The 12,615-nt window shown below is 40.5% G+C and overlaps 1 protein-coding gene across 5 annotated transcripts in view; it reads right to left on the minus strand.

Moving 5' to 3' along the window:
* ddr2a (discoidin domain receptor tyrosine kinase 2a) overlaps positions 1-12,615 on the minus strand; it is a 150,594-nt gene that overhangs the window by 57,193 nt on the left and 80,786 nt on the right. For all 5 annotated transcript variants that reach the window (XM_059647780.1, XM_048539730.2, XM_048539734.2 and 2 more), the window contains one exon: positions 5,730-5,837. In XM_059647780.1, the coding sequence (XP_059503763.1) occupies positions 5,730-5,814 (85 nt within the window). In that variant the 5' untranslated portion in view covers positions 5,815-5,837. The remainder of the gene's footprint in view (positions 1-5,729; positions 5,838-12,615) is intronic.

Below are 12,615 nucleotides of genomic sequence, written 5' to 3' on the forward strand. Positions count from 1 at the left end.
TTCACACTTTGTTATCTTTGGTAATGATATAGCTGGATCACAGGTGGGAGTGATGCCTACTGTGGCTGAAAAGCCAAAGGAAAATCAGGCAACTGTTACAGGAAGTATCTGCTGAGATTCTTCCTGACTGTCTGGTAACAAGGTCAAAAAGCAGGAGGAGAAATCAAAGAATGAAGACCGGGAAACTGAAGTTCCATTGTGAGAGACTACACTTGATCAAATGGTTGAGAAAAAAACAAGAACAGGTGGAAGACAAAGTGGATATTTTTAGTTCAGAGAAATTAACTGGATTACAACAGAAAGATGAAAAACTGAAGCAGTGGTAACAAAAAAAAATGTACACCGAAGAAGAATCTGAGCATATCCAGAACGTTACCATCTTAAAAACAAAGTCTTGAGGAGGAAATGGAAACCATCACATATTCAGGCAGATGAAAAACAGGCAGAGGTTCATCAAGTTGTACTGGCCAGGGGCTAAAGAATGGAAGTGTTGTGGGTAGTGCATAAATTACCAGTAGGGGGTCATTTGGGAATAAGGAAAACTCAAGCCAAAATATAAAAGCATTTTTATTGGCCTGGACTGCATAAGGATGTGACTGAATTTTGCTCGACATGTCATACATGTCAGGTGATTAGAAAACAGCAAGCAGTGATAAAATCAGCACCCATAATACCCACTCCCGCATCTGAGGAATCTTCTACAAGAGTCTTAACTGATTGAATAAGACACCTGTCTAAAATAAAAAGTGGGAATCAGTATTTGCTGACCATAATGTCTACTAGATTGCCAAGGCTATTCCATTATGTTGTATCACTGCTAAAAGGACTGTACAAGAATTATTCAACTTTTCCACCAGATATGGGTGACCCACAGAAATACAATCAGATCAAGGGTCAAACTTCACATTAAAATTATTTAAGAAAGTTATGCATAACTTAGGAATAAAACAATTCAAATCCACTGCACACTATTCAGAATCACAAGGAACATTAGAACGGTAGCATCAAACTTTAAAGTCCATGTTGAGGGTTTACAGACATTATACAGAGGATTGCAATTAAAGAATTCAATTTGTACTTTTTGCAATTAGGGATGTACCAAATTAATCCACCAAATCCAATCCATTTGAATTAATTTTTGGGCATAAGGTGAGAAGACCACTGAAATTAAATAAGGAGAAATTGGTGAGTCAGAGTTCACATACCACATACTTAGACTATGCATCAAACTTTAGGAAGAGTTTAAATAGATTAGGTAAGTTGGCTAGACAGCATTTAAAAGTGGTACAACATGTGATGAAACAGAAAGCAGACAAGAAATCAAAAATTTTGAATTTTGCGAGTGGAGATAAAGTGTTATCATTATTTCCAGTGGTAGGTGAATCTTTAAAAGCAAGGTTTAGTGGGTCTTATCAAATCAGAAAGGAAACCAAATGAGGTGAATTATTTGATAAGAACACGGATAGAAAGAAGTCTCACAGATTGTGTCATGTCAATATGCTCAAAGGGTATTTTGTTAATGAAGGTAAGCAAAAGGAGAAAGTGTTGCTGGTTACGATACAGAGTAAAGAACCAATTTCAGATTATTATGAATTGGACATTCCTCAAATTAAATTAGACAATGAAGGAAGTTCTCAAAAATTGGGATACATTATTGAGTTACCATCCAGAGGAAAATCAAAAGAATTATTACAATGACATGGGGAGATTTGTGGGAATAAGCTCGAAAATACTAACCTATTTATGCATGATATAGATATAGGAAGTGCTGTTCCAAATAAGTAATATCGTAAAAGGCTTAACCCTGTAAAGTTGGCACAGCTTCAAAAAGACATTGAAAACATACTCAATGACAACAAAGTCAAATTGAATTGTAGCAACTGGAACTCGTCCATATGATAACAGTGCCAAAACTAAATGGTACCCAAAGATTATGTGTGGACTACCACAAAGTCAATGCAGTTACAAAGTCCAATTCATATTCTATTCCACATTTGGAAAGACTATTGAGAGGTTGGGACAAACAAATTATATTTCTAAGTTGGACATGCTCAGAAGGTACCTTTATCCAAAACAGCAAAGACATTTTGGCTTTCATGACACCAAATGGACTGCATCAATTTAAAGTCATGCCATTTGGTACGAAAAATGCACCAGCCACATTTCACTATACACAATAAAGTCATTTCTGGATTACCCAATTGTGTTGTATACATCAATGATCTAATGATTTTTGGTCACACATGGAAGCAACTTTTGCCTCAACAGAGAAGGCAGTAATACAATTCCTGGAATTGAGTAAAAACCAAACGAACTGCAGAGGAAGGGTCACCAGACTCGAGACGTTAACTCTGTTTTCTCCTCCACAGATGCTGCCAGACCTGGTAAGCTTCTCCAGCAACTTTGTTTTTGTTCCTGGGATTGAGTGCTTTTTTTAAATCAAAAGTTCGTACTGAATTTTAGCAGTGTAGTTGCTCAACTCACTGATCTATTGAAGAATTGCAAAAACCTTCAGTGAACAGTAAACTGTCAGAAGGCATTTTGACAGCCTGGAAGCTGCGTTTAGCCATAGTTAATGATTCAAAGCCATTCAAGATAACTATCAATGTGAATGATGTGGGTCTTAGTGCTACGCTCTTGCAAGAAGACAAGGAGAAGACAGAAAGACCTACTGGGTATTTTCCCAGAAAACTGAATAAACATCAACAAGAATATTACACAATTGAGAAGGAAACCTGAGCATGGTGTTGACGTTACAAGATTTCAACAATTATATTGCCTGTAATGTGTCTGAGACAATTGTATATACTGATAATAACCCCCTAAAGTTTGTGGAGAAATTCAGGGTCAAAAATTTCAGACTGTTTAGATACAGCTTTTTATTGCAGTCATTCATTGTAAAAATATACACATGGCAAGATGAGAGAATGTATGTGGTCGAGACTTTGATGAAGGAAATGGAGGAATTCTGGGGGAGGAGAAACCAGACTGAAACAGACTGTAGCAGTGAATGTTTGCATACTTAGAGTCAATGTAATGTGTAAATGTCTTTTAAGAGAGGCTTTAAGGCTGGGTTGCTGAGCTGGCTAGTAAGGACCCATAAAATAAACAGCATGTGAGGCCTTGGGTTTTTTTTTAAAGTTGGAACAATAAAAGCAGCCTGGATGGGTGTGGCCAGCTCTCACAGACCAGAATTTCTAGATTTTAGTTTTTCAGCTTTGAGGTTCAGCATCAATTCCTGTTGGAGTCTCAACAGGGTTGGAAGCTACTACTCTCTCTGAGTGCTTGATTAATATGTTTTTTCTCTCTGCTGCTAGATTGCATATCGGACAATCTGTTTCTGAATTTGCCTTTTTGCCAAGGGGTGTGTTTATGGGATTTTACTATATTAGAACAGTTAATAAGTAATAGTTACTGTACCTATTATTCTATTAAAATTTCTTATAGAGTTGTCACTCTAAGTATTTTTTCTTTTATTGTATTTTAACTATAGTGTTTGAATAAATTGTGTTTTGCTTATTTTGAGTAGTTTGACCAGTTAAGTTGCATCTGGAACATACTAATGTTACATTTGCCTTTAAGATAAGGAGAAGTTAGGGTCTAGGCTACCTTCTTAATATATTTTGAGGGGGTTTGGTCTGGTCCATAACAATAACAATCAATCTCTGTCAACTGGAGTTGCTCTTGACTTTGTACAATAGTCTAAAAGACAAAGGACGCTTGACAGTCATTTTAAACCGAACAGACTACATTGAGAACAATACAGTCTAAAAGATACTGTACTAAATAGAAATGGGGCATTAATCAATCAGGATTTCAGTAGTGTTTCTTCCTATAATGCTACTTCACCCTGGGAAATCAAAAAAGATGCAATTTTAAGTGCATCTGTGCAGATTCAACAGGGTGGAGTGATTTGTAAAGCTGACTTGTCCATGGTGCAGAACCAGGTCACAAGGAACTAATTCAGCTCATGGAGCATGAACTACAAGAAAGCTATAATGCTAATTGAAGGTTTTACCTGTTGAATTATAGTGGGGGTTGTACATATAGATCCCTAAACTGCACTGTTAATGTTGGGGAAGGCATTAAACAGGAAGTTAGAGATTTAAGCAATAAAGGTGCAGCTGCAATTATCAATGACTTTAATCTGCACATAGTTTGGTCAAATCAAATTAGAAACAATACTACAGAGTCGGAACTCCTGGTGTGTGTAACTTATGGTTTTCTAGATCAAGGTTGATGAAACGTCTAGAGAACAGGCCATTCCAAACTGTGTAATGAGAAACGAACAGTCTAGCTCTAAAACAGCCCTTGCAGAAGGATTGTCATAATATGATAGGATTCAAGATAGAATGTGATGTAGTTGATTCTGAGGCTAGGATCTTGAATCTAAGTAAAGGAAACCACAATGGCATAAGGTGCCTGGCTATGATTAATTGAAATGTTGCTAAAAGGGATGACAGTGGATACATGATTGCAAACATTTAACGAGCACATCGAACAACTAGAAGATCTGGTCATTTCCGTCTGATACAAAATCAAAACTGAAACGGTGGCCCAACCATGGCTAACAAGGGAAATTTTGGATAGTATTAGATCAAAGGAAGAGACATACAAATTGATAAAAATAAAGCAGCAGACCTGAGGATTGGAAGCAGTTTAGATTTCAAAAAGGGACAAAAGGTTTGATAAAGAGGGAAAAAGATCACTTAAATATACACTTGTATTAGTCTTCACAACGGAAGACACAAGCAATGTTCCAAAAATATTGGGGAACACAAAGTCTAATGAGAGGGTTGAACAGAAGGAAATCAGTATTAGTAGGGAAATAATACTGGGGACTTTAATGGGAATAAAGGCCAATAAATCTACATCCTGGAATATTCAAGAAAGTGGCCCTAGAAATAATAGATGAACTGGTGGCCATCTTCCATGATCTAGAGACTGTGGAACAGTTCCGATGGATTCATGGATTGCTAATGTAACCCCGCTATTTAAGAAACGGAGATAGACTGGAAACAAGGACATCCACAGTGGGACATGCTGCAGTCTGTGATAAAGGATTTAGTAGCAGAGCATTTGGAAAATAGTGACAGGATTGGGCAGAATCAGCATGGACTATTGAAAGGGAAATCACACTTGACAAATCTAATGGAATTTTTTGAGTGTGCAACAAGTGAAGTTGATAAGGGGGAACCAGTGAATTTTAGAATGCTTTTGATTAGGTCACACGTAAGAGATTAGCTCGTACTATTAAAGTGAGTAGGCTTGGGGTAATGTAAAAACATGGATAGAAAATTGGTTGGCAGACTTGAACCAAAGAGTATGATTAAATGGATCTTCTTCTGAGTAGCAGGTGGTGACTATCATGATACTGCAGGGATCAGTGCTTGGATCTAAGCCATTCACAACATATATTAGTGATTTTGATGAGGGTACAAAGGGATATGGGCCAAATAGGACTGGTTTAATATGGGAGGCCTGGTCAACGCGGATGATTTGGACTAAAGGGTCTGTTTTTGTGCTGTATGCCTCTATGATTAAAAGACATATTTCAAGTCTTCCATGTAAAATGTAGCAAAACAGGCTTTGGAGAGAAAAAGACGGTGTGTTTGTTTGCAGATTTATTTTTAAATTAACAAATTTTGAAATCATGTACATGTATCTAATTCCATGATGTTTCATGTCCAGAAGCACTGCATCAATCGTATTGCTAGTTGGCACATTACCTGGATTCACCTGAGCACTTGCAAGATCGAGACAGTGTAACAACATCAATAGCAGGTGTATGATGGGAAATGAAGTCACGACCATCTTAGGTAAGTAGATTTTCTGATCTGAAAAGAGAACCAGAGTAAGTGCTGAGCTTCAAATAATAGCATAACCCTTTCTAAATTATATTCTGGCTCTTTGAATTTGCCTCATTTCTTTAGCATGCCTGCAATCACATTCATCTTATTGCTGCGTACTTTTCAAAACAGAACAAACAGAAATGTCAAACCTCGCCTTCTCTGATGTATATTATGAGCCGTGTATTTACATTGTGCTTCAGAGTTACGGCTAATCACCTTATTGCTGCAACTGATTCACTATGCGGATGTACCTGCTGGAGAAGGTGGAAAACCTGACCTAATCTTGGGAAATAAGGCAGGACAGGTGGCTGAGGTGACAGTGGGGGAGCACTTTGGGGCCAGTGACCATAATTCTATTAGTTTTAAAATAGTGACGGAAAAGGATAGACCGGTTCCAAAAGTCACAGTTCCGAATTGGAAGAAGGCCAATTTTGACAGTATTAGGCAGGAACAATTGAAAGTGACTGGGGACGGATGTTTGCAGGTAAAGGGGCATCTGGAAAATGGGAAGCCTTCAAAAATGAGATCACGAGAATCCCGTAGCAGTATGCTCCTGTTAGGATAAAGGGCAAGGTTAGTAGATGTAGGGAATGCTGGATGACTAGAGAAATTAAAATTTTGGCCAAGAAAAAGGAGGAAACATATGTCAGATACAGACAGCAAAGATCGAGTGAATCCTTAGAAGAGTATAAAGGCAGTAGGTGTACACTTAAGAGTGAAATCAGGAGGGCAGAAAGGGCTCATCAAATAGCTTTGGCAAATAGGGTTAAGAAGAATCCAAGGGATTCCACAAATACATTAAGGACAAAAGGGTAACTAGGGAGAGAACACGGCCCCTAAAAGATCAGTGAGGTTGCCTTTGTGTGGAACTGCAGGAGATGGGGGAAGATAGTAAACAGGTATTTTGCATCACTGTTTACTGTGGTGCAGGATATGGAAGCTACAGAACGTGGGGAAATAAATAGCGACATCTTGAAAGATGTCCATATTACAGAGGAGGTATTGGATGCTTAAAATGCAATAAGGTGGATAAAATCCCGGGGGCCTGATCAGGAGTACCCTAGAGTTCTGTAGGAAGCTAGAGAAGTCATTGTTGGGCTTTTGCTGAGATATTTGTATCAGTGATAGCCACAGCTGAGGTGTTGGAAGCCTGGAGATTGGCTAACGTGATTCCACTATTTAAAAAAAGGTGATAAGGAAAAGCCAGGGAACTATAGTGCGATGAGCCTAACACCAGTGGTGGGCAAAATGTTGGAGGGATTCCTGAGGGACAGGGCTTACATGTCTTTGGAAAGGCAAGGACTAATTAGGGATAGTCAGTATGGCTTTGTGCGTAGGAAATTGTGTCTCACTAACTTGATTGAGGTTTTTGAAGAAGTAACGAAGAGGATTGTTGAGGTCAGAGCGATGGACATGATCTATTTGGACTACAACAAGGCTTTCAACAAGATTCTGCATGGTAGACTGGTTAGCAATGTTGGATCACATGGAATACAGGGAGAACTGGGCATTTGGATACAGAACTGGCTCGAAGGTTGAAGACAGACAAGGATTGGCGCGGGGTCGCCATTTATATAAACAATTTGGCTGTGCACACAGGAAGTATGGTTTGTAAGTTTGCAGGTACACCAAAATTGGAGATGTAGTGGACAGCAAGGAAGGTTAACTCAGAATACAACAGGATCTTGATCAGATGGGCCAACGGTCCAAGGAGTGGCAGATGGAGTTTAATTTAGATAAATATGAGGTGCAGCATTTTGGAAAGGCAAATTAGGGCAAGACTCATACACTTAATGGTAAGGTCCTAGGAAGTGTTGCTGAACAAACAGACCCTGAAGATGGCATTTGGTGTGCTTGCCTTTGTTGGTCAGTGCATTGTCAGAGTATAGGAGTTAGGAGGTCACGTTGCAGCTGTACAAGACATCGGTTTGGCCACTTTTGGAATATCGCATATAGTCATGGTTTGCCTGCTATAGGAAGGATGTTGTGAATCTTGAAAGGGTTCAGAAAAGATTTATGAGGATGTTGCCAGGGCCGGAGGGTTTTTGAGCGATAGAGAGAGGCTGAATAGGCTGGGGCTATTTTCCCTGGAGCATCAGAGGCTGAGGGGTGACCTTATAGAGGTTTATAAAATTATGAGGGGCATGGATAGGGTATATAGACAAGGTATTTTCCCTGAGTTGGACAAGTCCAAAACTAGAGGGTTTAAGTTGAGGGGGATAGATATAAACGGCACCTAAGGGCCAACTTTTTCATGCAGAGGGTGGTGGAATTAACTGCCAAAGGAAATGGTTGAGGCTGGTACAATTAAAATATTTCAAAGGCATCAGAATGGGTATATGAATAAGAAGGATTTGGAGGGATATGAGCCAAATGCTTGCAAATGAGACTACAGTAATTTAGAGTATCTTGTTGACATGGATGATTTGGACCAAGGGGTCTGTTTCTGTGCTGTACATCTCTGCGATGCTAACTTCCTCAGTATGATAACTGCAATATTATACACATAATTTGATTGTGCAATACATCACAATTACTTAAAAATATCAACTGTTAATAAATAATTCCTTTTGAAAAATTAACAGCATGACACAATTTGCTCCTGATGAACGGTCCATGCCTGAAATGTTGACTTTCCTACTCCTCTGATGCTGCCTGACCTGATGCGTTCCTCCAGCTCTGCACTGTATTCACACTGATACAATTTGCTGCTTGTTCCTTTCGTGATTTAAGCCAAATTTTGCAATATTTGCAGTTCTTTATTATGAGGTCACAAGAGTACCAGGCATTGAAAGAAAGAGCCTACATTTATGTGATACCTTTAACAACCTAACAACATCTCAAAGCACTCTGCAACGCAGTGAAATACAATGGCCAACCTATCTCCGTATTAATGATTAAAATTACACAGGAAAACACTCTTATTCTTGTTCAAATAGTGTCATGAAGTGTTTTATGCCCAGTGACGTGCATGTAGGAGTAGCCTCTGTTTTACTGTCTCGTCTAAATTAAAGCACCTCTGGCAGTGCAGCACTCCCTCAATACTGCATCAGGGCTTAGCTTCAATTGGGTGCTTAAATCTCTGAAGCGGAACTTGAACCCACAGCTTTCTGACTCGGAGGTGATAATGCCGTCACTGAGCCACAGCTGAAAGTAGACAAATAGATTTACATTGTTTTGGTTCATGTGGATAGTTTTGTGGTAGTGCTATGGTTGGGGCAAAACTACATCACAGTGGTAGACAGTTTAATTTTCTTGAAGTTTTTGCATCTTCCCATGCCTGAACCAAGCACGTCACAAGTCTCCTGAGTATTTGTCATATGCAAATAAATCATTTATTGCTATGAAGGACCGAATAGCCTATCTTCTGTTTCTTTGCTATTTCTTGCTTCAGTTATAAAGTCACTACAAAACTTGCACAGATCTCTGGGGTTCCCAACCTACTACTGGTGCTACTGTTCCAACCCTTAGTATTTCACATGATTGTCTGTTATCCTGCTTTAACTCATCACAAGCAAAGCCAAAATGATTCTGTTGGTGTGAGGATGAACAAAGCAGAAAATATTATTCTGAATCTGTCCAGTTTTTCTAATGCAAAGCAGACCTATTGAGCAATATATTCCAGTCACATTGGTGCTACTGAACTGAGCAAGAAGTCTCCCTGGTTTGTCACAAGACCTTGTGTAGTATTAACAAAATTCCATCATTGCCATTCTCACACTGTTACTGCTATTCAATGTCTGAAACGTGTGAGAAAATATTTCAGCAGATACTGTAACAGAGCTTCGGGAAGAACTCTCAACTCCATTCTGCTCTCAATCGCATTTCAGTCAGATTTGATTTGATTTAAATTTATTGTCACATGTAATCGGTACAAGAATATAGCGAAAAGTGTACAAAAATCACCATTCTCTGGTGCCAGTGGAGTATACAAAAGGCAGGATCAAAAGCAGCAGCAGAAATAAAAGGAAGAGCCAAAAGGAAAAGAAACATCCAGACGACTCCCCTGCCTCTGCCATGAGTCCTCGCCACCAGATAAAACAAAGTCAGAAAGTCCACCCCTCAGTCTGCAAACACTTGGGTGCCCCTTGTCCCCGCATGCCATCGTAGCTGGAATGCCACCGCCTCTGCCATCGGGTACCCCGAGTACAGCCACGTCGTGGACCTGCGCCACCGCTGAAGCTGCCGGGTCCCAAACTGGCCGCGAACTCAACGCTGGGCACCCCCCGCCCCGCACCAAGCACTCGGTGCCTCATTCCTGCTGCTGTTGCCGCTGCCTCCTTGGCTGCCATTTCAACAAAGGAAGCCGCCGCTGCCAAGCCCCTGGGGAAGCTGACCGCTCCCTGCCGTGGCCGACACTCCCTGGGAATGGTGGCAATGCCACCGAACGAGGGAAGAAGAAGTTTGCAAAGCCGAGAGAGGTAGTGGCTGAAATAAAAATTTTCCACTGCCTTCGGAGGTCCTTTAATGCAGAAAAAGAAACATGCTGCAAAGAAAACCAGAAAATCTCACAGTAGACAGTCTGGAAGATTACAGTGACAGTACCTTTTGATATGGTCATGGCATTTGATCATGACGAGACGTGGAGAAGTTTTGTTTTAATGGCAGTGGAACACAATTCAGAGTATTGGGAGCCTTATCCGCTGCTACATTTGGTAGAACATCAATGCCTCCCATGTCACAGCAACAGAATTCTGTTTTGCTGCAGACCTCTTCCTTTTACAATTGGTGCCTACAATTTTTATACAGTATTTGTTTAGCCTGTAACCTGTACACATTTCTCCTTTTTAACTTCGGTCTGAAAATAAGCTATAATTGATGGTCAAATTAGAAGCTTTCACCAACCAAAGGACAAGTTTTCTTTAGTGCTGGCCCCCTCAAAATCCCATTTAAACTAAAGGCAGAGATTCAAAGAAGTTTAAAAGAGAGAAGGGGGCCATTCAGATCTTTATGTTTGTGGCAACTGAAATAGAGGAGACAGTTTAATAACACTTGCCAGCTCTTGTCCATAGGCTATCCAGGTTACGGCACTTCAAATGCACTGCAAATGCTTCTTTTTTAAATGTTCGGAGTGTTACTTTCTGCCTCTACCAAGCTTTCTGGCAGTGAGTACGAGCCCCCACTTGGTGAGTTTTACTTCTTTACTTTTATTCAATCCTCTGCTAATTATTTTACATCTGTGATCCCAGGTTATTGCTTAAAGAAATAGGTCTTTCCCACCCTCAAATAAATCTCCCAAGCCCTCCCTGTTCCAAAGAAAACAAGCCCAACCTTTATTATTTGTGCCATGGCTAAAACTCACCATTCCTGGAAATGTTCTTGAATCTTCTTGTGTGATCAAATCCTTCCTGTGATGTGGTGATGAGAACTGTTTGCAGTATTCCAGCTGTGGCCTAAGTAGCATTTTACACATTTCCTCTACAACCCTTCTGCTCTTCTGTGGCTTAGCTAATAAAAGAAAGTGTATCCTGTATCTCCTCTTAACCACCTGTAGCCATCAATCTATGAATATTTTCTTTGTTCCTCTACATTTCTCACTGCTTTACATTTTGTGCATATCCCCATGCTCCTTGTTTGTGCAAATTAAGTATCTATTTGGAAATTTCCAGAAGGATCTACAAGAAAAGATTATCTGAGCTTTTAAATTGGTGGACATCTTAAGTGAAGTTCTACTACGAGTTCTCCCTAACCCACCACAGCTCCCCTATATCTTATGATGGGGCCCTTCAAAGTGGAGAATGGGAATTCGATAAATTGTCATTGTTTTGTTTTCAGGTCATTAGTTTGACAACAATTTCAGCTATAAAGGTGGGCATTGGGAATCTCTCATGTTCCATTACAGTATCTGACCTTCCAAATCCAAACATTCCAGCTCCAACTTCATGAAGATGGACTGCAGTTACCAACAATGCTTGAAGCCTTGACAATATAGAAAATACTGTAAACATACAGGACCATCTGATAGACACATTTGCTGGTACAAACAGAGATGAATTTCTCTAAGAGGCAGTAAGAACTGCAGATGGCGGAGTCAGAGACAACAAGGTGTGGAGCTGGAGGAACACAGCAGGCCAGGCAGCATTACAGGTGCAGGACGTTTTGGGTCAGAAAAAAATTTCTGAATTTTTTGAAGAAGGGTCACGACCTGAAATGTCACCTTTCCTCCTCCTCTGATGCTGCCTGGCCTGATGTGTTCCTCCAGCTCCACACTGTGTTTTAGAGATAATGGGAACTGCAGATGCTGGAGAATCCGAGATAACAAAGTGTAGAGCTGGATGAACACAGCAGGCCAAGCAGTATCTTAGGAGCACAAAAGCTGACGTTTCAGGCCTAGACCTTTCATCAAAAAAGGGGGATGGGGAAGACGGTGCTGAAATAAATAGGGATGGGGGGAGGCGGATCAACGATGGATAGAGGAGAAGATAGGTGGAGAGGAGGCAGTCAAGTTAAAGAGGCGGGGATGGAGCCAGTAGAGGGAGGTAGGGAGGGGATAGGTCAGTTCGGGGAGGACGGACAGGTCCGGGGGGGCGGGATGCGGCTAGTAGGTAGGAAATGGTGGTGCGACTTGAGGTGGGAGGAGGGGATAGGTGAGAAGAAGAACAGGTTAGGGAGGCGGGGACGAGCTGGGCTGATTTTGGGATGCAGTAGTGGGAGGGGAGATTTTGAAGCTTGTGAAATCCACATTGATACCATTGGGCTGCAGGGTTCCCAAGCGGAATATGAGTTGCTGTTCCTGCAACCTTCGGATGCCATCATTGTGGCA

This window comes from Stegostoma tigrinum, chromosome 8, assembly GCF_030684315.1.
Source record: "Stegostoma tigrinum isolate sSteTig4 chromosome 8, sSteTig4.hap1, whole genome shotgun sequence".
NCBI classification, from domain to species: domain Eukaryota; kingdom Metazoa; phylum Chordata; class Chondrichthyes; order Orectolobiformes; family Stegostomatidae; genus Stegostoma; species Stegostoma tigrinum.